The sequence below is a fragment of the Cricetulus griseus genome (genome assembly GCF_003668045.3).
Source record: "Cricetulus griseus strain 17A/GY chromosome 1 unlocalized genomic scaffold, alternate assembly CriGri-PICRH-1.0 chr1_0, whole genome shotgun sequence".
Classification (NCBI taxonomy): domain Eukaryota; kingdom Metazoa; phylum Chordata; class Mammalia; order Rodentia; family Cricetidae; genus Cricetulus; species Cricetulus griseus.
In genome coordinates this window covers 17948100-17972598 of record NW_023276806.1, presented here as the reverse complement: position 1 = coordinate 17972598, position 24499 = coordinate 17948100, and the positions used below count along the sequence as shown (strand labels likewise).

Here is a 24499-nt window from a genome sequence, read left to right as displayed (position 1 = left end):
TCTGGCTCTGAGCAGTCTGTGTGACAAAGGCAGACCAGGTGATCATCTTCATGCACTTTGCTCTCAGCCTCTGGAAGCCAGCTCTTTTTAGTCCCCTACTTCCTCTTTTGTTACACACCCAAGTGAAGACTGTTATTTATAACAGTGTGACCCAGAACATTTCCCCCTCTAGTAGTAAACATCCACCTACACAAAGAACAGCCAGACTAAGAAGTTTAAAAACAAAAACAAAACCACAGATCCTTTCACATTACTCATGCCTTAAATTTGAGCCACAGAAAATCATTAAAAGGTTTGTATTTGCTTATATCAAGTATTGTTTTTCATCCCTAGTGCAGACCAAAATTCACAGGTCCTTAGGGCTCCCTGCCTAGGGAGCAAGCCAAGAAATTAACAAACTCCAAGATGAATTTTTTGTATTTTATTTTCTCTTGTCCTAAGCCAAGGTGAGCATTAAACACATGCTGCTCCCCAAAGCCTTTGACAGACCTGAGAACTGGCTTGTTCTTGTTGTCACAGAATGCAGTATTCATGGTGTCCCTAATTTACCCTATTACCATTATCTCTAGCTAAACCCACACCATATTGGGCTACTGCCACAGCATGGGTGTCCTCTCCCATTCTCCTCTATTTTTCCTTTCCATCCTTTCAGGGTATTCTTGTCAGTGGGGTGATTGTACATTTTGCGTAGAGCGAAGGGAATAGAATATTGGTGAGGTCAAATGCCTTCTATAAGGTTCCACTGACTTCATCTTTAAGTAATGAAGGGGGGAATGCTCTATTGAATTTGGTTTGCATCAAGAAAGGTGTGTGTATATGTGTGGAGAAAGTTCAAGATCTCAAAACAAAATATGCAGGACATGGGGTGGGGAAATGGCTCAGTGTGTTAAGTGTTTGCTACAAAAGCCTGAAGGCTGGGGAATGATGCCCAGTGCTCACTTATAGGCATAGTGACACACCCATCATCCTAGCACTGGGAAAGTAAACACAGGAGGGACCCCAAGGGCTTGCCAGCAAGCCAGTCTGGACAGACTGACTAGCTTCAGGTCAGTGAGAGCTTCTGTCTCAGAAGAATAAGCTGTAGATCAGTGAGGGAGACACTAAAAGAACAAGTTAGCCTCCACATATGAGTGCTTACACCCCAAAAAAGAAAATACCAGAGACCATGAAGCAAAGACAGAACATGAGATGGTTTCTCAGATAAATGAGAAGACCTAACATCACTAATTTTCTAATATGGCACAGATGTGTCTTCCCTGTCAAAGCACCAGGGAAATGTACTTCAGGATGAGTAGCAACTCTAACTATACCTGATGTTCATTCTGCAGACACTTATATATGTTTCCATCTTAATGAACTCTGTACATTGTAATGAAACCCACTTTAAAGGTGGGGAAACTGGAGCTCAGGAAATCAAGTCTCCTCAGTGATGGAGGAGGGCTAAATACAACCCAAGTTCACCTGACCCCAGAGCTCTTCAGCTTTCCAAGATGACATCCTCCTGTATATACCACAGGCTGGCCCTCCCTTCTCATTGTCTTACATGTCGGATCTACTCATCACTGCTCAACAAAGACCTTTCCAGTACTCATGTAATACAGATGGAACTTTTCTGAGAAGTCTGGGTGAGGAAGTCAGGAGATGACTGCCACTTGAAGCCATTTGCAACAGAACAGTGAACATTATTTTTCTCCACTTTTCTTTCTCTCTGACTCCTTTCATAGCATACAGCATTGGGTGTGATTCCAGCTGGATGGCACCCAGCTGGTCATCTGCTGATGTGAGTTGTCTGACAGGAGGCGTGAACTTAATTACATGTGGCATAGTGAATGTGACAAATGGGGCCTTATCATTACTGAATGTGCTCTATGCAAAGCACAGACCGGCAGATGCACGGCCTAAATGAGCCAGAGATGGGACAAACCATATCTGACCAAGGAAGGTGAAGAGTTGCAGGGCTGGCCAGGATTTCTTCCTCTGCTACTTTCTGGAGCTCTAGAGAAAACACAAAGACTCAGTTCCAGCTTGAATACAGTTTCTGTGGCTTATGTAAAATGTGGCCACTTTCATCTTGTTTTTAGAATAAATTTTTTAAAACATAAATCTCATTGAGATGAAAATATCATCATGTATCAGTTCTTATGGACAAGATGGTTTGAGATCTGAAAGTTAAATTTCCCCCCATCTCTGTAGTCAGTACCGGTCTGGTAGTTCCGTTAATTGGCCAGCCAAAAGGAGGAATCAGTTCAGAAACCCAATGTGAAAGTGAATAGGACACTATTTGCATCCTGTGGGGAGCCACAGGAAGTTATGGACAGTTTAAGGACACAGGGTTAGCACTTCTGTTTAAAGAGTGATGTGGTAACTTGTGATGTGATGTGCTGGGAGCAGGGAACAGTACATCTCCATGAAGGTTCTTGGGTGGGTTGGGCTGATGAGAAGCGAGAATGGAGTATGCCAGACTTGAAGACAGAGGAGTAAAAAGTGACTTACTGCAGAGCAAAAAGTGTTTAAGTGGCCAGTGTTAAAGAGGAATACATAGGATGTGTTTAAGACACAAGGTGTGGGCACTGCCAGTAAAAGAGGACTGAACAGACACTGGCTGGAGGGGAGAAGCTAGGTTTCTGAGAGAGATGTGCTCTGATGTGAGTAGGGTCTGATCTCAGACACAGACACAGAAATGAAGTCTCAGCAGGAGATGGATTTCTGAGGCAAAAAGAAACAGGGAGTGGGGGCAGGCAATGGGAAACATTCCAATTCTGAATTAGTTTGTAACAAAACTAAATGTGGAAAGATAAGGTGGGTTTGCAGCTTGTGTCTGACACAGGGGTAACATATAAATGCTCCTCCCTGAGTATTTTTTAACTAAAGAATGAATATGTATAAGGATACATAAACCATGGTATAAGAGAATTTTCAAAATCATAGGTAAAGAGGTTTCCCAAATCAAGCAGGCAATTGACAGTTCAATTGTAGGTAGTGAGGAAGAGCCATTTAAGAACTACTGGTTTGTTAACTATAGGATATTGGTGGTAGTTAGCATTCCTCCTTTCGTGAAATCCCCTACAGTACTAGTCCAAGGTATGAGTTAGAAATGAGGCAATGAAACAACAGTTAAGTACAGATAAAGTCAGGTGGGCGGCAGGAATATTAAATAGTGGCATGATGAAGAACATTTCCTGGGAGTAGATAATCACCTGGCTATTTCATAGCTTCCAGGGGGAAAGGTAGCCAGATGTGGTGGTATGTCTAAAACTCTAGTACTCATCAGGCCAAGACAGGAAATTCTGGAGTTTAGTGTCTCAAAAATGGAAGGAAGGAAGGAGATAAAGAGAAAAGAAAGGCTTTGCTATGTTTTAAGATCTACATGAACAGTATGCCTAGAAGGAGCGCAATTCCTTCCTCTCTGCTTCCTCATAAGGAATGTATTTTGAGTCACAAACATCCTAAGACAAAAGTGGCAACAAGCTAACAAAACTATTTGTATTAACAAGGAAAGTAGATTGTGGGGGCCCAAAGTATATGCTCAGAAAAAATAATTCCACAAGGATTCGGCTAGGGCACAATGCTTAGCTGTTCTGACTTAATCTGGGGATAGATTCTCCCTGTCTGGAAAAAATAGCAACATGCCCTTCAGAGTGGCTTGTGTGTGTGTGCGTGTGCGTGTGCGTGTGCGTGTGCGTGTGTGTGTGTGTGTGTGTGTGTGTACTTTCTATAGGAAGCAAGTTGAACATTCCCTGTCAGGAGCACAGTGTATAAGTATTTCCAAGTTGCCAGTTCTGTGTGAAGGTGCATACTTTAAAAGGCGGCTGAGCCTGGGCTGGGACTGTCACCCTGAAGGACCTGACAGAAAGCTGTGCATCCACAGAAGGCACCTTGTGCCCACACAGAGGTTGATAGAGGCAGATCCTCTCCAAAGTCCCTAAGCTTGTGGAAAGCAACCCCATACACACCAGTGTGAAAGAAGAGGAGATTTGCACATGAAATCTCAAGGTGCCCATCTTTGGGCCTGTACGCTCAGGTAAGTGTGTCAATAGCTCTGGAGAGGGCTAATGAGGTGAACAGCTCAGCTAACAGGTGTGCATGGGCAGCTAAGGCTGTTGCTCACTTGAGAGTTTTCTGTGATGCTGTTCTGTGTACATCATCTTCTCACTGACAGTCAGCAGAGGCTGAAGGCAAATTTCCCTGACAGAAAAACCACCTTCTCCTCGTGACCTTTGTCCTAGGGGCACAGAGACCTATCTAGTTGTTAACTTGATTTGATCCTTGATAGGTTTTTGTTTGTTTGCTTTGGTCTTTGAACTTTGCTGAGTTTCTATTTAATTGCTGCTTCTGTAGCTAATTTTTGTTCTGTGTTCACATCCCTGGCATCTGCAATTGACGGTTTGCTTGAGTAACTCAGATAGCTCATAGGACATAAATAGATTGGAGCCCTTCTCTACAAAATCATATGTGAGGTTTACATGTAGTTTCGACTAGTTGGTACCCTCCATTTATGTAAGTAATGGCTGGATGAGTTTAGACACTTCTGACCCTTGGAAAGTGCCTTCAGTTTCTACCACTTCCTTCATCCTGGAAGTATATGAAAGTCTTAAAGTCTTTGTTTTTCATCCCATTATGAATTTGTCTTCATCACTTCCCTAGTCATCTCATTTTTGCACCTCACTGAGTTAATAAATTCTTTTGACATCAAAAGCCCCTCCTCACCCACCCTCATGTGGTTTCCCTCCTCCAAGAATAGTGGCCATCAATACAGCATGCCAGGGGTATCCAACTGGCACTTCCTCAACTCAGCAGGGGTATTCCTCTCTCCCTTATGTTCCTGGGCAGTGAGAGCACAGGCTGCTGACACCAGCCTGACAGAAAGATTATTCCAAACTTCAGATCTTTGCTAGGGCTACTTGCCGTGGATCTATTTGAGGTCCCTCTCTGTAAATTCGACTGCTCACCTCTCAAGGTAGACTTGTAAATAAAGGTAAGAGGAGGCCTCTGGAAAGCACAACCATTGCAATTTTATTTCTCTCCTGGTAAGAAAAGTGATATTATGCAACAATAAAGTCACTGCCAAAGCAGATAGTGTAATATTAATCATGACAAAATGAAAGCAAAGCTTCACTTACATTTTATAGGGGGAAATTAGACAAACGGAAGAAGACAGACTATGATAAGAGAAAATGGAAACCAAAGTGGTAGAAGGAATAGTACTGAGATCTTAAGCTATTGCCAGAAACCCTATGATTCCAAATATAAGTACATCCCCAAGATGCCTAGGAAACTATAGGTTTAATAAAGGAAACATGCTATGCAGGATATTAAAGCCCAGAAGTAAGCAAAGCTCCTTTGAGGCTTCCACGTGGGAGGATAAAAGGAAAAGACAGAAATTGGTGATATCCTGGTACAACCTCAGTGGAAGGAGAAAGCCGTGAGAGTCTGAGCTTCTTAAGGGCAATAAAGACCAAATAGTAGGCTTTAGGGATGGTGATGGCTGGCAACTGTAAGTCTTTATGTTTGGCTTCACTTATGAGCTATCATGTTAGCTGTCATCGTTGTGTCAGTACTGATAGAAAGCACCAATTTTTAGGCAAGACAGGCATGTTCTACATTATCATCAATTTTGTGTTAGTTTTCGAGCTGAAGTTCCCAAGGTATTTCAAAGTGGTTCAGGTGATATCCACACAGTTTTAGTAAAGGACCACTAAACATGGGGAAACTAAGTCTTTCATAATGAGACACAGCCCTGCCTATCATTTCCTTCAGATATAGACATCTTTATCTTTCATCTTTATCTTTCAAGACAACTGTAGAGACTCATCCTTGAAAACAACTAAGCACATCGATTATCATAATAAATCTATGAAGAATTATCTTCTAACAATGTTAAAAATAATAGTAGCTGCCATCATTCATTTATCTCTGTTCATTTATTTAGCATTAGATGAGGATAGAACATATTTACTAACCTCTAGATGATGTGATAAATAATACATAAACTATAGGTAACAACAAGAGACAAATCAATTTCAGGTAGCCACTGCAATTATGGAAGAATTTGAGATGTCCTTTAAATTTCCACATGAATAAGACAGAAGAATGTCACTGAGATATGCATTTTAATGGGTTTATATTTGTTTCAGCTAAATAACTGAAAGGTATTGATGTTTAATGAGAGAGAAGCTTCAAGTGATGACCTTGGAAAGGTCTTATCATTGTATTATTCTTGAGTTACAATGTTGCCAGTGACTATAAGGAACACAAAAATGGCAGACATACCTATTTTATGAAGGATAGGAGACTATGGGGGGTAAACAATATTTGGAAGAATGACATAGCATTTAGAACTATATATTAAATCTAATGAAGCAAAATTACAAATGTAAATATGTCTAGGTTCAAAACCCATCTAACACAAAACTATATAGACTTGATGTAACCTAAAAACATTTATGTTAGGAATATTTGAGGACTCAGCTTTAACAAATGACTTAGCTTCCAGTGGTGGTCATTGCCTACTTTAATGAGGTATATTTTTAATAATAGTGTCTCCATCTCCCCTCTTAACTAGAGCCTGGCACTTAATATTTATGTTATTACTTGATTGAGAATAATCCAATGCAATGACTTGTGATCTATGACTGTATCTATTTAATCTAAGTTAAAGAAAATAGCAATACACTTAAGTTTTAGGTTAATTTCAGGATGCCCAATTTAACGAGACACCGAATCACTGGAAACTCCCACATGAACTTGAAAAAAGAAACATAAGGAGAGAATCGGAATCCTTGCTTGTGGGATGACATTAGTAAAGTTGGGATTGTTCTGTAAGGGAAAAGGTGTCAAAATAATCTCCAAATACATGATATAAAGTGGTCTAGTTAGCAGACCAAGGATATATGGACACAATTGTCTAGAAGGCAGACTGTTCATTCTAGTTGATTATAACATGAGTTAAGAAAAAAATGGATAAGATCTAAACAATGGACTATAAATTTGGATATGTCTAAGGCACTAACCATGTGTCAGTATATTGTCATAAGCCTCTTGTTCTGGGGAGAAGGTGCTTGATGACCCTCCTGAAGTCTCAAGGGCCTGCGACTCCTGTAGCCATGCTCTTGTGGCCGTCTGCTTGAGAACTCTTTAGAAACATGCCTCTAGTCTAATCTCAAAACAGCCCTTGTGTGTTGTGATATAGATGAGCAAGCTCAGGAACTTTGGAATGATTTCCTCACATACTAATTGGCAGCTTGAACTAATTATTTCATTTGTTTTTTATTTAGTAAAGTAAGTTAAACAGACTGACAGAGTTTAGGAAAGGAAGGAAGGAAAGAGGGAGGGAAGGAGAAAAGAGGGGAAAGAGTGGGAGAGAGAAACAGTTTGAATCTTTGAGTCCCTTTTGACCAGATTTTTTGTGTGTGAAATACATAAGTGATGTGATCTCATTTTAACTTGCTATAGAAATGCCATCCCATATTCTTTCTGCTCACATTTGAAAGAATGAATCCTGCTATACTAGCCTGAATTATGCCTGAAAGTCATTTGGACTAAGTTTAGCTGTAGGGTGTCCTCATTCTGAAGTGAGTTTTTTGAAGTATTTTTCAAGTTAGGCCCTGAAAACACTAAAGTATTTAAAACACTGTGAGACCAGTGGCGAGAGTTATCAGAAAAGCTGCTTATGTAACTTCATAAGGATTTTGTCCTTTCTCCTTCCATCCTGAAAGTACCAGAGCACGAATTCAGAGAAAACTATCCAAGGCAGCCCTGTGTCTGAGGACAGGATCAAAGAGATGCTGGCGAATGCACTGCTGTCAGAAAGACCTCCCGTTTTACAAGATGAAAGCCTCTCTATAGAGAACATGGCTTCCATTTATTTCTGTCTTCCCCACCTACCCCCCAAGTGTTATGAGGAAGTGATTTGAACTGTTTATCCAACTTTAGATCTCAGTGATTACACAGTGCATTGATTCTGTGGAAATGTCACAGTTATGGTTCTCTGCTCTCCCTGCAGGCCCCCCATGGAAGACTCTCAGACCCTACTGACCCCTGTGGTGAGCTGTGGGCCTTCTGGAGCTCTGTTGACCCGCCCTGTCATCCTTACTCTGCATCATTGTGCAGACCCCAACACTGAGGACTGGAAGATCCAGCTCAAGAACCAGGCAGTACAGGGACAGTGGGAGGTGAGTGAGTGTCCATAGGAGAAGCATGGCACTTGTGGCCATCATTGGTGTAAGTAGGGAAGACCTTTATTTTTAAAGGTAAGCATCATGATCTTTTAGATTGCACTCAAAATTAAATCCAGGAGACCAAATTTTCTGACTGATGGGCAAAAGGAGGGGGGAAGTTCAAAATCAGAAATGGGATGATCAGAAGTCCCAGGGAACTCACTGTTAGGGGAATGGTACCACATGTTGAGGAGGGGGTGGGGGAATCACCAGAACTTACATCAGAACTCTTCACTTAGCATCTGCCTCTCAAGAATATATTTATCAAATATATATGTAAATGACAGTATAAATCTGTATTTATATAAAAATTTACATATGCAAAATGTGAAGTTACAATATAATTACCTATGTTATTTTTAGCAAAAAGATTATAAAGATATACATGAAAGTTTAAGGCTGTAATATTTTAGGAAAACTGATTTAACAGAAATTCAGGATATTCTGGGATTAGCTAGATTTTATCCCTTCTATGAACATTGACTGCACTTGACCATATGAGGGAATCATTCCTTATCAGAGCCCCTTAAAATTCAGGTTGAATTTGGGATTGTCCTTTAACTAAAGTCTTTAAATAGATTTAAATGGGCCTAACTTTAATCTCATTTAAGCTTTAAACTATCAAAAAAATCTAAAGCCCTATCTTAAGTGTTTGCAAGATTTTCTGCTTAATGCCTTTTCTATTTCAGGGGCTGAATGATGCTAACAATGATACAGTGATGAGCTCATTAGTGTAGACAGAAGTTTCTGTCCTGCCTCCACAGCCATTCAGTTCCAAATAAACACACAGAGGCTTATATTAATTATAAAATGTTTGGCTTGTTGCTCAGTCTTATTACTAACAAGCTCTTACAAGTTAAATTAACCCATAATTGTTTTCTATATTTAACCACATGGCTTGGTACCTTTTCTCATTAAGGCATTCTCATCTTGATTCCTCAACATCTGGTTGGTAACCCCATATCTACCTTTTTCTCTTCCCAGAATTCTCCTGATCTGGTAGCCCTTCCTATACTTCATGCCTATACTGGCCAATTTGCATTTTTTAAACCAATATGAGTGGCAAATCTTTACAGTGAACGTTATTATCCCACATCACATTAGTCCAGAAAAGTGCAAGGGATGTTCTCATGCAAACTCTCTCAAAGCATGTCTGGGCCATGGTGCACACTGTTTTCCACACCTTTAAGACTTGCTAAACCATCCCATCAGGTCCTTCTTTGTCCAGTGTCCTGGGGCCTAGAGCAAACCTAGAGGCCTTGAGATGCTTTTCTTCTCAGTGTAAGACTCCTTTATATTTACTTCAAACTATTAATACCTTGATGTTAAAATGCAGCTCATAATGTCTCAGATGATGTCATAAGGCCTAGCCAATACACTCTCACCTGGGGCAGCTACTGCATTCATGTCTTTATCCAGACCTAGAGACTAAATTTCATTCACTTATTTTCTTTTTAGTAGTTGTCACTTAGCATGAGTCAGACCTGCTAGGACACAGTAGACAGCATTGTAGAAATGACTCCTGCTCCATGTTGAGAAAATGCCCTAATCAGAAACTGAGTGGTAGTCATGCATGGATTTTATTTCCCACACATGGGATTGTCTTCTCAGTCTGAATCACTTAAAAGTGAGGAGAACATATAAAAATCAGAACGTGTACTTGTCTGTGGTAAAACATGGCTCTGCTGGCCCTGGCCTTGACATCCCATTGGCTGATCTCAGGGGACACTGTACTCTTAACCCAGCCACATGCTCTACTTGCCCAGTCTTCGGCACTTCTTATCACCTTCCTCCCTGCCAACTGCCCTGAGAGCAAGTGTGATGTTGACCCTTGACTTAATGACCTGATCCTCTCTCTTTGTTAGTATGTACCTTAAGCCATTTGAATAAATCAAAATATGGTTGAATTAGCAATTATTTTTACAAAAATCATCACTTCTACTTCTTTCTTACTAAATATTTTTGTCTAAAATAAGAAACTAATGATTACATGAAATATCAGAGAAGTATAGAAAAGGCAGTATGTACTTCTCATAGCTCACCTTGTAGAGACTCTGAGAGCTGAGATTATTTATAGGAAACTATACCATTCTGAGGAATTAACTATGGTGTTAGTTTTGAAGGAAAAAGTACAGTAATATTATATAATGTCTTTATTCCTTAAAATTTCTCTAATTATTTTTAAAGATGGATTCTTGGGAAATGTTGATATGCTATGGTGGCACCTCAATATTTTGTACTTTTCAATTAAATAAGATATTGAAAGATTTAAAACAGCCAATTCTCTGAAGCAGTTAATTTACCCAAGTATACTGAACTGAAAGGGATAATCTGTTATTGCCTTTTGGATGTTCACATAGATTTCAGGACATTATGCAAATAATTGCATGAGTATATAGACAATCAAGGAAAGAACTGATGATTGAGAATGGAAACAGGCACTACAAAGTTGGAGAAAGATGAATCAGAACTCAGGGACATATTCCTGTTTATCTGTCACCATCCATGGTAACTGGCACGTGTTGTTGGTAGCTTAGACATGTCCCCTTCCCTCTCATTCCCAGGATGTGGTGGTGGTAGGAGAGGAAAACTTCACAACCCCCTGTTACATTCAGTTGGATGCAGAGGCTTGCCACATTCTCACAGAGAACCTCAGCACCTATGCCCTGGTTGGGCAGTCTACCACCAAAGCTGCAGCAAAGCGCCTGAAACTGGCCATCTTTGGGCCCCTTTGCTGTTCCTCTCTGGAGTACAGCATTAGAGTCTACTGCCTAGATGATACACAGGATGCCCTAAAGGTAAGTGTCTCCCACCTGACTTGTCCTCTTCACCCTCACCTACAAGCTAAGGTTTGAAGTGACATTGCACACCTGGAGGTGTGGACATTGCCCACTCTGGACAGGTGGGCAAACACAAGCAATGAGTCCCAGAGGAAGCAGTAACACAAATAGATAGATCTCAGAGGCCATGCTAATAGATAAGCTGTTTTCTCTGTGCTGATGTCCCCCCAAGGGCTACTTTTGTTTACCTTACTTGAGCTCTTTTAATGAAAAATGTAGAAGAATTTGGCAACGAAACCCATGGATGCTAAATAATCTGCTTCCATGTTTATCTCAGCTGCGTTCTTCCTATAAAAGAAATTGGCGTAATTGCTCATACTGTATGTCCCTCTTGTGTGCGACTTCATTTATATGCTTTCCCATTCTTTTTATGAGAGCTGTGAGGGAGAGGGTTAGCATTTGACAACAGGCTGCTGCTTTGCAGAATAAATGAGCTTAATTCCTGGTGTGATTATTGCCATTCGTTTTATCCCATTTGAAGCTTTAAGGGATATAATAAGTGCCTTTGAAGAAGTTGTGATCTAGAAGGAGGAATAAAGGAAGTTTGCCAGGGTTGAGGAGATAAGTCGGAAGGTGATGAATGTCACTGTTGATACTACATTCCGTGAGAGTTCAGGGAAGAAAGCTATGTGGTATTTTAAGGAAATCTGAACAAGAGCTACCATTTGAGACTTGTCATAATGGAAGGTAGGGTTTTAAGCAGCATTGATAGTTGGAAACATTCGAGATATCTAGATACAGGGAACAGGGAGAAGACACACAAAAGTGAATGGTAATTGGTGCCTTTATACAGATCTACTATATCAGGAAACTGATAAGATGGGTCTTAGTTAACAGTAAGAGTCTTTGGAGTCTACAAAGGTATAAACAGAAGCAAGCCATGATTGGAAGTGTCCATGAAACCCATGACTCTGACTTCTTGGACACAGTTAAATTATTAAGGAGATTGTGATGGAGCTGTGGTGGTACCTTAGGAATGAAAGAAAGGAAACAGGGATATAAGGTCCCAAGTAAAGTAGCATGATGACTACCACTAATGTACTGGAAGAAGAGCAAGCTTCTGTCTCTAACAATGGCAAAGGGTATGTGGTTTTGTTACTTTGTCAGTCCAAGCAACTATGACAAATACCATGGACTAGGTGGCCTAAATATAGACATTTTTCCTCATTGTGCTGGAGGCTGGAAGCCCAATGTAAGGATGTCAGCAGGGTCAGGCTCTAGTAAGGACTCCATAGGTTTCAGACAGTTGTTCTCTTGCTGTGTCTTCATATGGTAGATAGATGGCTGGGAAGGTCTGTAAAGTCTCATTTATAATGGCACTTATCTCATTTAGGGAAGCCCTACCCTCATCATATAATTACCTTCCAGAGGTCCAAACTCTTAAAACTCTGACTCTGTGGATTATCAGCTGTTAATTTTGGATGACACAAACAATTGTTAGCTATAGTGCTTTTTCCATGGACTAGTGAGTTAGGGGTATAAATCTGACATCCAAAGATATCCAAGGGACAATTAGATATATAAATGTGGCTTTATCTCTGTCAAGCTCTGTTCCCCTCTCTTCTTTGAAATCAACTTCAAAATATACATAAAAATCAAATTATTCAGTATTGATTACATTCTTTGACAACATACTATACACTATAAATATGTATAATCATTATGTGGAGCAACAGTTTTAAAATAACATATGCTTTCAAGCAAACATATAAGGGTTTGATTTTCTGAACAGACAACATATCCCAATGTAGTGATTCCAGTATCAGTGGTATCATGTTGATATTATTCACCTAAAGTTAGAAGGGAAAATATCCAAAGATAACAGAGGAAAAGAGAAAAATAATGACTATTACTGAGTGCTTCTAAATACCAGGCAAAGTTCTACATATTTTTATTAACTTATGAAATCTTTACAATAGCCCCATAAGGTATCATTATTTCTACTTGACAGATAGGGACTCCAAAGGTCAGGAAAGTTTAAGTGGCTCTAGGTCACACAGCAATGGTATAGAGAAAGGAAGCCTCAAGTGTGGGCAGTTAACTACAGTTTGTCTATGGAACTAACTTGACTGAAGAGCCAGACAGAGACCAAGGCTGCCATGATATGGCAGTAGGGAGGCCTGCCAGCCAAAGGCAATTAGAGCATCCTTGGGGGAGGGGGGGGAGAGTGAAGAGTCAAGAAAGCCAAGGGAAGAACATTTTCTATCTGTCAAAGTATTTCTTTCTGTGGGTTCTGTCCAGAGAATAATGTTAGATTGTGAAAAATAGAGGTTACAGGTCAGGGCTCCTAGGAAGCAATCTCAAAAGATGACGGTAAGGGATGTGTAGGAAAGTGAGCAACAATAGGTACCTGTGTGATTCTCATGGTAGATGTTATCCGGGAAGAGGAAGGGACTTTGTTGGTCACTACCTATATTCTTAATGAATAAGCTTGTTGAGTTTTCTGATGCGGAACTAAGTGATGTGAACGTGGCTGTGCATAAGGCTTCAGGTTGTTTCTTTTATCCTCCTTGCTGCTGTGTGTGATATTTCTGTGTGAATACAAATCATGCTGGGTTTAAATTCTTCTTGGGAGAAACTGTATTTGTTGGAGAGCCATGGGGTCTGATTAAGGCAGATCTTCTGAACAGTTTCATGAAAAATTTTGCAAGAAGTACACAGCCAAAGACATTGATGGTATCTGAAATGTTTCATACACATAAATTATATTCTGACATAGCAATACTTGGGATCTCCTGAACTGCCCTCCCAATAGACACACAAAGATCTACACAAAAATGGTAATACTTTGCAAAACCTACATTTGAGTATGTTAATTATAGAACAGGAATGGGAATGGTCAATGCAAAGAAAGCACAGCAGATTGCTTTCAGCAGTGAAAACAACCCAAGAGCAGTTTGTATCATGGTCAATGCTTTCCAGACAGACATTTATAAATTCTCGGCATCTGGGGAACCAGCACTAAGCTGGGAAGAAATGTGAATAATGGATGAGGCATTCTTGCACCTCTTGGCCTTTTAATAATGCAGGAATACCAAAATCCTAGTAATAAGTAAATGGTCTATCCAAGACTGTGAAGAGACAATTAGTTCAGTCATGTCTGCACTACCTCACTCATACTTGAAACGGAACCTGGAGGCCGATTAGCTCCAAAGGGCCATTCAGTACCAAAAGTGTACTCACAGCTTGCTTGTCTTCTATCTTCCTGCTAGTATTCTAGTCCTTACATTTCCAAGCTGGTTCAAATTATCTTTCCCAGTTCCTCCTCCTCTCTTCCTCATCTTCTCCTTTCTCAGTCTCGTCTTTGCTTAATACTTCTTTATCACAGTACACGGAAAAAATCTACTGGAGTTTTGGAGACTTGTTTGGGGGTGTTTTTGCAAATACTCTGATCTACATTGGCTGAATTGGAGTTATATCTTAATGTTTCCTTGATATTTTTGAGTCAAAGACTAGTATCTTAAATATGTTCACACATCCTTTTTGGAAACTTGGTTCCATTAAGAAGAAACATCCTGAGTCCACAAATTATCTTTTCTCCCACTCCTTCACTTAGGCGTCTTAGCCACTACTGCACTCAGATCGCCCCTCATCTCTTCCGGTACCTGCAGTCTACATCCATTCTTTTAATTCATGCCAAGAGAAAAAATAACTCTACTCATTCTTACACTCCATAGCTACTCTGAGTGATCTCTCCACTTGTGGGCTGGATTTTTCTCACAAGGTCATTCATTACCCGCTGCATTTCCTTAAATGCAGACCACTGCCCATACCAGCCCCAGTAGGACCTGTCTGATGATCTTTCTTTCAACCTATTTTACTCCCAGTATTCTCTCAAATTCAATGTTACCCTGGAATTTTTCTAGATATATTTTTTTAGTCTTCATTTCCAGTCACATAATTCATCAATCCATGTGGATGTTTTCATATTCTAGTCTCAGCAGTATCTTCTCTTTTGTAAGGATCTCTAATCTGAGCGTGTTTCCTTGTATAATGAGCTTCCATCTCTGTCACAGTGAAGCTGCCACTTTCCCTTAGAAAACTTTCCTCAACCTTCAGTGGTATCCTGATCCAAAAATCCTCTTTTGCATGTATCCATACCCCAGTTGCCCTGTCCTTTCATTGATCTCTTCCCGATGCATCGTATTTCACATGACAGTTGTTTGGAACTTCTTCCATGTCCCCCAAAGCTCCTGATCAGAGCACAGCCAACTCCATGCCTATCAGTGATCTCTGCTCTCCATGGATACTCCATCAGCTCACCTTTATGCCTCCGTGTCTTTGATACAATCTTTTCTCTCTAAATCCAGGCCCCAAGAGGAAGGAGATCTGCTTGCTGCCTTATACTTTAAGCTAGCTTCTTGCCTGTAACACTGGGAACTCAACATTGTGTCTCCCAGGACTTGACATTTTCATAAAGTTACAGCTGGATGTAGGGAGCCTTTCTGAATTGTGGAAAAACAGAAACATGAGACTATGGTGGGTGTCTAGAGAAGTATTCATTTTTAAGGTATAACACTACATAGTCCTTGTACAATAATAGAAAAAATAGTGACCTGAATATACCAGGAATATTAATTGTTTCTTTTGAAAATCAAAAGTGGATATATTAAAAAGATATGTTTTTAAATCTGGTTATATTATTACGTGTATGGCTAGACAAAAAAAAAGAGGCCTCCCTGTCAGTCAGACTCAAGAAGCCCAATCGCATTCTTTCATCTTTCTTCCTACTTCTTTGAGTTTGGCAGGTTTTGTAACAATTTTCCTGAATTTTGTTAAGCCCTGGAACAAAAAATGGTCACCTGAAACTTAAAAGCTGCACTTAGCAATTTGGAAGTACTGATGTAGAATCATAATGCCAGCAGTGACTGCTGAGGTAGAAGTCAAGGCCGATGGAAGACAGCAGGGATCTTTCATAGGCTTTTCAGGACACTTCCTCTCTGTGCACACACATGAAGGACCAGTGGTAGCAAAGCTGAGGTTGAGTTCACACAAAGAGATATAGATGCTGAAAACTGTGAGAATAGTTTGGAATAAACTCAAATAGAGAGGTCAAGTATATTGAAAAGATGGTGTTTGGAATATCCGTGAGTTTCTTTTTCTAACCTCCTACTTGGGTGATTAAAGTAATAAAAATGATATTTTCCTTTCGTTATTTGCAAAGACTTAAATCCTAGTATAAATAGACCAGAAATTAACAGAGAACAAGGTTATACTTGAAGTTTAAAAACACCCAAAGAGGAAAATATATCTATGCAGAAATATATAATTTCTTCTCCACTATCAGAGACATCTCTTCATATTAAAGTCCCTTAATAAATGCAGAAATCTAAGACTTAAAAGGGGTTATTTTCATTCACTCTGTATAGTGCATGTTGTTTATTGAGTTTCTGACAGATGTATTTGTGATCCAGACCAAATAATGTACACCACCACAGTCTGGTTTGCTCTGTGGAGTCCCTGGGCACAGAAAAAAAACAAAAACAAAAACAAAAACAAAAAACAAAAAACTCTTCCTTGGATTAGTCTAGTTCTCAAATACCCTAATGGAGAGAGAGAGAGAGAGAGAGAGAGAGAGAGAGAGAGAGAGAGAGAGAGAGAGAGAATATGAAACACTAAAAGGGAGAGAAAATAAAATAGTTTGGATGAATCTCTGTTGTCAGTGGTGTAATGCCCCCTCAGCCGTGCTTGCCAGGCAGCCTGTTAAAGGGTATAGGTGGCTTTATTTTCATCTTGCCACCTGTTGCCATTCCCACTGTTGCCCATCTGTTGCGTCCTCATGGGAAGCAGCAGATGACCTCAAAACTAACCTGACTTGGATATTAAACTCTCAGGGTCCTGGTTTCTGACATTAGTGTATCCATTCATATGACATATATTAGATAACAACCAAGAAAAATGTGCCAAAGGTTTCAATGATTGTGTCTATTTCTAGGACCCCTGGGAGATGCAAGGACAAAGTTATTAAATCTGGAACAAAATAAGGACTAGATGCTATTAATTATCCCTACATGGGCACGGAGACTATTTTCACATTTGGAAGGTGATAAATAAAGACATTAAATTTAATTATAGTCTAGTTTCAGGACAGTTCTTTGGTGGCAGTCTAGCTGATCAGATGTTGTCACAGAGAACTTTGCATGGTGTCTTCTTTTTATCATTGTCTCCTGAAATTTATACTTAGCCCTCTCCTATACTATAAACTATGCTATACTACTAAACTACTAACAACCTACTTGTTGAATTTACTTTTGTAGGACACACAGGGAAGGATAGAAGTTGTGCTAAGTATAGTAATGATCCTTGGAATACACCTACTCATTGCCATTCTGAACATGTAAATGTATAAATACCTTCCACAGCATAAGGACTTTGATCTTATCTGCAAAGTTCCCCTTGATGGGGTGGGTATTAAATAATGACAATTGTTTTATAAAGAACCTTTCTGACTTGTAGTCAGTAGGTGTTATAACCATGGGAGGCAGATGGGAGAGACGTTTCATTGTTGGATTTGAATATAGAGGAAGGGAATCATGAGATAAACAAGGCCAGCAACCTGGAGAAGCTGGGAAAGGAGAAGGAGCTTAATTCCCCTCCCTGCAAGCCCTCATGAACCCTAATTGTAGACATTAATGCTTGGCTTGAGCTGCTGACATATATAGCACAAGATAGTAAGTTTGTAATGTCCTAAATTTGTGGTAATTGCTCATAGAGAATTTCAATTGTAACGTGCCAAAGGGTAATCAGAAATTTTAAAAAGGAACTCAAAGGTTCTAGAATGATCTAAACCTCCCTGCTCCATAATACTATGTGAGACACCCTGTTTTCATTAGAGGTATACCAAGGGAAGACAAGTGGCATGGCCACTCTGTTGAGTAGTACCCCTCGGCACATTGCTTTGAAAGCATCACAAACTTCCTTGACCTGGCAGGCTGAAAGTGGCAGCTCAGCCCAAGCATCTGTGGCAGCAGCAGCTGCAGGAACAGCAGGCAGAGCCCTGGAAACGAAGAGACTTGACGGGGAATGTTTGCACATGGTCACTGGCATCTAGCCTTGTTATTATTAAGGATGAAGGCAGGCAGACAGGCTTGGGGGCAGGGCAGAGCACCCCAGTGTGAACACAGGAAGGGAAAATAGCAGCATGAGGTGCCATTGACCTGAGCAGGTGGAAGAGGCTGGCTGACAGTCAGCTGTTCCCCGTTGCCCAGCTCAGCAGCTCAAGGCCTGAAGGCCAGAGGCGGAGACAGCAGGCATGGGGCTGAGAGTTGACTGCTATAGAGCTGGCAGGGAACAGGAGAGAAGGACGGCTGCTCTTTTTGGCCTCTGCTTTAGTAGAGAACAGGCACACTGCTGTGACAGGGGCAGCAGCAATAGTCACAGTAGTAGAGAGAATCTTCTTATTCCCAAATGACCAGGGCAGGTTTCATCATAGGAATAAAGACTGGATAAAGACAGGGCAGGTTTCACTGAATGTGACGGCAGATGTGACTCTTTGTACAAACAGTCAGCACAACCATTGAGGGCTGGTCTGAGGTTTAATGTGCAAGGTGTACTGAACACCTGCTAGGTTGTTCTCACATAGAGTTGAGAAGACGGACGCCCTGGCTCTGTGCTGCCCTGGGTCAGCACCATGGACAGAGCAAAGGGACGGCCCGAGCTCCACAAACTAGGGCCAACACAAACTTCTGGAGGTCAAGGCTGGCTGCTTTGGCCTTTGGGGCTCCTTGATTTCTCCATAGTAACTCCCTCGACCTGCTGCTGAGCCTGGTACTGATGATCCAGCTCCTTGGCAGAAATAGATGGAGTTCATTCATGTTTCTATGTTTCTATTGGGAAGAGAGTACACAGAATTTTTTTTTAAGTACAGAAACAATACTAAAAATGAAATCAGACAAGTGAAACAAAGTGGTGGTTCCATCTCCTTCCTGCCCTCTCTTCAGTGAGCAGTGGACCTTAAGAAACTGAAGTTTAATCAGTAATCCTAATTGTGAGAGTGTCCCTGAAGGGAGGTGATTGGAAGGACCAGGAGGAGAAAAAGGGGGCAGTGTCACAGAGGTGGCAAATCTGACATGGCTTAACAATCCTGAAAAGTGAGAATTTCTGCTAATAGAGAAAGAGCATGAGAGCCATGGGTTCCCAGGTATGCCTCCACTTTCCTCCCTCTGTCGGGCCCAGTGTGGACCAATCTTACTGCCTAGGAGCCTGTGAGAGCCCCGAGCACAGACCAGAATACTTTATTTTTCCACATAGGCCTTTAAAAGAGCTTGGATTTATTATGCCTCTAAAGTGGCCCAGGCTAATGGCTCGGCATGGATAATGCCCTGGTTTAATTGGTTATTGCGCAAGCTGCTTGTTTCTTCAGTGGAATCCCCTGTTGCTGCCTTAGCTGCAGTCTTTCGTAGGCTCTTGGAGTCAATTCAGTCCTCATTCACATCTCTGCTGGAAGCAGATGCTGCACCAAGGAACTGCTCAGATTCCAGGGACAGGTCCTGGTGACAATACTCTAGCATTCATGTGTGTGTGTAGACATGTGTGCTCTCGTGGAGAGAAGGGATAGAGATCTGATGTCAATAACTCTTGAGTCATTCTTGAGATTCTTTTCAAAGTAAAACTAGAGGCAGAGACAGTTTATCAGGGTATCCGGTAAGTTCAGCAGGACCCTAACCTGCCATGGAAGTAAAAGTGGCCACTAATAGGAAAGACAACCTCAACAAAGAAGGTGACCTTTATATTTCTAAGTACAAACAGCCTAGATGATCCTAATGTTTATTATGACATTTCTTTCCAAGGTCACGATATTTTGTTAAATCTTCCTAAATCTTTTGACCTTCAGTATATTTGGTACTTATTCTCCATTAAAGTGTATGAAATAACCTAACCTTTGTGACTCAAAAAACAGTCTGTCAAGACATTATTTTAGAGTGGAACTCGTTTCAGCCTGATTATAGGTTCACATTGTCTCTATACCATGCAGAACAGAAACTGTGGGCCAAGCCACACCCTTCCTGACATAACTCACACATCTCAATGATGCTGTCCAGGAGAGGAAAACACTTAGCTGTGAAGCCATGTCTCATTGAGGAGTGTTTTTATTTCACCCTTGTATCCATATCATATGTATTAAGCAGGATGATTTCATGCAGAAGAAATCCAGAAAACCAAGTTTGTTCAGCAGAAATCACAGTATATTTTTAAGTGGAAATAGTGAATCCATTATCTCAGAACACTGAATACTAACAAAATGGAAACAAAGTTTATCATGTCCTGTGGGTTGACCCCTTGAGTCTTCTGACACAAGAATTTACAGGTGACATCGACTGAGCATGGCTAGTCATTTTGACTCACAGGTGACTTTACATGATTTTTATTGTCAAGGAGTTATTGATTGAAATATCTTGTATTTGTGCTTAAATATCTTTGGTGATTTTGGTTTGTTCTCTCTCACACACACATATACACACTATGTAGTTCTAGCTGTCCTGGAACTCAGAGATCTGCCTACTTCTGTCTCCTAGGAGTACAGGGATTAAAGGTGTATGCCACCATCCCCAGCCAGTTCTGTTCTTGTCTCCTTTATTTTATAGTTTTTTTTCTGAATAGAATATCCTAGTTATACTAACAGTAGTCCAATGGTTGTCAATCTTCCTAATGCTGCAACCCTTTAATACAGTTCTATCATGCCATGGTCACTCCAACCATAAAATTATTTTCATTGCTACTTCATAACTGCAATTTTCTACTATTATGAATTTTAATGTAACTATCTGTGTTTTCTGAAGGTCTTAGGTGACCCCTAAGTGGTCATGACCACCAGTTAAGAACCACTATCTAGTCACTGTTGGTCAGGAAAAAATGCATTAGATTTGAATAAAGATATTTTTACTGTAATATTTATTCCTGAACTAATTCCTCACCCAGCTCTTGGTGTGTGAAGAGCTGCTCACACTGACTATCTCTAAGATAGAGATCAAGTTGACACACCCTAGGTCTACTGCCTCATTGACCAACAAAAGACAATATTAGTATGTCTGTGTTTATTAATCTCAGCTTATAACATATTGATATATCAATGTGTAAATGTGGGTTTATAATTTGTAAAGAAAACAATACATCATGCAAAATCAGTTTTTGATTGTTGATAGGAATGTGCAAGAGGACATGTTTCAGCACTGCATGGCAGCTTATTATGGGCCTCCTAGTTGATGGAGAAATGGATAACAAAACAAAATAATACGCAGAGTGTGTCCTCTGGTCCCACTGCTACTAAGTGGTACTTTGTTTGGATTTTTTCTCTTTGTAAAGGTTTCCTCGAGGCACTACCAAACCACTCCTCATAAGGGAAAATGCCCTACAATGACTTCTGAGAAACAAAATACTGAACCTTGGTTTGACTCCAACACAGACTTAGCATTCAGAATGTGGCATTAGATTTCTTGACTTCAAGGTCATGGCCAACAGGCAGCTAAGATTTTGTTAGGTGGTCCATCCTGCCAAGAAAACTGATAATGATAAGGTGCTGTCTTCTGGCATTCTATGTTGATTGTAGGGATGGGGTATGCATTCTACATTGTTGGGTACAATTACCTCCCAGAATACAATGCATCTTCTTTCAGACATCCCAGGGAGATAATTTGGATGTAATGAAGATCTATAGTAATCAGATAATTACTATCGATTGCTCTTTAGATGTCTTGATGAGGTAATTAGGGCATACTGGAAAGAAGCTAGAACTGATTGATTGGCATGACTGTAATCTCAAAGATTTCTAATTATGTTTCTTTTCTTCTAATGGCTTATAAACAAACATCATTTTAGCTTTAGAATTTGTCAGGTGCCAGGTTCACTGGGAACATCAGCTTTCTCTATTATGCTAACTAGACACTGAACATGATCAACATAAGCTCATTATGTGTTCTTGCTGAAGCAGAAGCAACTACAATTAACCCTCACTTCTCTTCCTGGTTCCACAGACTGCCAAAGAATTCTTGTCAGAGAATGGGGTGTGCAGTGTCAGGGAAGGTATACTGCGAGGGTGGCTATGTGTGTTTGTGAGCTGGCTAGGTCTGTAGGTCCTACGGAGTAGTCTGGGGGTCTGCTGAGGTAAGCACAACAGACTCAGGGCACAGTAACACAGCATCTGTGTCAGGCTAGCTAGCTGGCTGCTCAGCTCCTGTCAAAAGTAATAGCTACTCATCTCCAGCCATAGAAAAGAGTAGGTCAATACTATCAGACAGCTGGACCACACACTTCTCTGTGCCAGAGGGGTCTTGTCTCATGATTTCCATTAGACACTAATTAGACGACTCCCTCCCTATATGAGACCATGTATTTCCTAAGCCTCAAAGGAACTTTCAAGAGTTGGTGATGCAAGCTAAGGACCCAGGAAACTGCAGTTTCGTGGAACTCTTTGCATCATATCCATGATGTTGGTGACCTCAGTAGTGACTAAATGGCCAGAGTGTAGTTCAGCATTCATTCAACAAATGCAAAGCACTCACATCTCTGGATATACAGCAACATGGATCCAACTTATCCACTATGGTTGCTCTGTATTCACTTATTGGCTGTTTCCCAGTGCATGCAGATGGCTTTCTGAATGCCTGTATTTTGAAATCTGTCTTATTTACTAAACTATCACCACAGAAGACAACCATATTTTGCTTTATGTTACTTACAAATACCATTTTCCTGGATTTTCACTTTTAAAAGGTCATAAATTACACAATTTTTAATCATCAAAACTTTGGTAGCACGAGAGGAGTGAATTACAGGGAGGTTCATTTTGTGCATTGATATTGATAACTTACGATGTGCTGCTATTTGGATAATTTCAGCTGTCGTTGGAGATGCTTCATTAAGTCCCATTAAGTAGCTTGAGGAATGGAAGTGGATATAGATTTTTGTCTTCTTGTTACATCTTCATACCATAGGATGGAGTGGGTTTCTTTGCCTAGAATTTTTGAGAGATGAGGTATTCTTTTTTAAACTTTAATCCGGGTAATTGTTTAGTTCATAATCTATTGTTTAAAATCTTCACTCTCTGTATCAAAAACTTTTTCTCTAATAGGATACACACACACAGAGGATATATATACATATAATATATATATATATATATATATATATATATATATATATATATATATATGGTTCAGTTGGTAAAGTTCTGTCCATGAAATTCAAGAACCTATGCAACAACAACAAAAATAAATGTTAGGTGTGATGGCATCTAAACTTGTTTGTAATCCCAGTGCTAGGGAGAAATGAAGGCCAACCTCTGAGGTTCCCTGGTAGGCCAGCCTAGTCTACTTGAAGAAGTGCACAGGAACAAAGGTGGACCTCAAATGAATGCTACTCAAGGTTGTCCTTTGGTCTACACACACATGCACCTGTACACACACACATTTTTTAGTAACTGTGACTTAAGTACTTCATACTTCTTATCACTTCATTTCTGTTTACAATTAAACCATAAGAGATTGAACTAAGTGTCTGAAATATTTAACACTTTTTGTTGGTGGTAGTTGGTTTTTATCAGATATAACACAGGAAGTTGCCTTTTAATTATCAGCCCCTTTCTCTCAGATTTCAATGAAAAACTTTATCTGTTTACCTATATTTCTACCATTATTTTTCTTATTATATCTTCCTATTTTCAATATCAGTCTCTTGTTCTTGCCAACTACAAACAAGCAAAAAACACTACTTAGTTTTCTCCCTGTGCAGTGTGATGCAAATTCCACAGTCTGGTTGTCAACAGGGCCTGTTCCCATGCAAGATGGTCATGGCTTCATAGTGATAATCTCTAATGCACAGGTGGTTGTATTCATGGCATTGCCTAAGTACAGTATTCTATCCAACAAACATGATGAAGAAACATATTTACTTGATGAAAGTTCTGAGGGAAGTTGGGCAGGTCCATCAATAATGTGTCTTGGCCTGGGGTATGTTGTAGGAAGTTCTACAGCTGGAGAGACAAATGGGAGGACAGCTCCTAGAAGAACCCAAGGCTCTTCATTTTAAAGGCAGCATCCATAACCTCCGCCTGTCGATTCATGATATCGCCCATTCCCTCTGGAAGAGCAAATTGCTGGCTAAGTATCAGGTGAGGCTATCAAGAGGCACCAACTGCATGATACAGATTCAAGACAGAAGATGGAGATTTTATAGTCATCAGATATCTCCATTCTTGGAATGGCTCCCATACTAACACTTATTTCCCCCAAACAGTATGGGACCAGTGTTCTTGAAAAACAGCTAACCAGCACTTTAAAGGAATGGTTTTTAAAGCATTCTTCTTCAAATAGGTGTACGGTTATTTTACTAAATTTGTTTTTGATGGACATGTTCACTAAACTGATAGGAACAGCCTCAAATGCATGCATGCAAGGAAATGGGACACTGATGCTTGTTAGGCTTCCTTCTGTCTTGCTAGCTAGCACA

General features: G+C 40.3%; 1 protein-coding gene across 2 annotated transcripts in view; it reads left to right on the top strand.

Moving 5' to 3' along the window:
• The window catches only part of Unc5c (unc-5 netrin receptor C), a 349129-nt gene that overhangs the window by 306834 nt on the left and 17796 nt on the right, over positions 1–24499 (top strand). For both annotated transcript variants that reach the window (XM_035451642.1, XM_035451641.1), the window contains 3 exons: positions 8003–8171; positions 10781–11014; positions 24012–24161. In XM_035451642.1, the coding sequence (XP_035307533.1) occupies positions 8003–8171; positions 10781–11014; positions 24012–24161 (553 nt within the window). The remainder of the gene's footprint in view (positions 1–8002; positions 8172–10780; positions 11015–24011; positions 24162–24499) is intronic.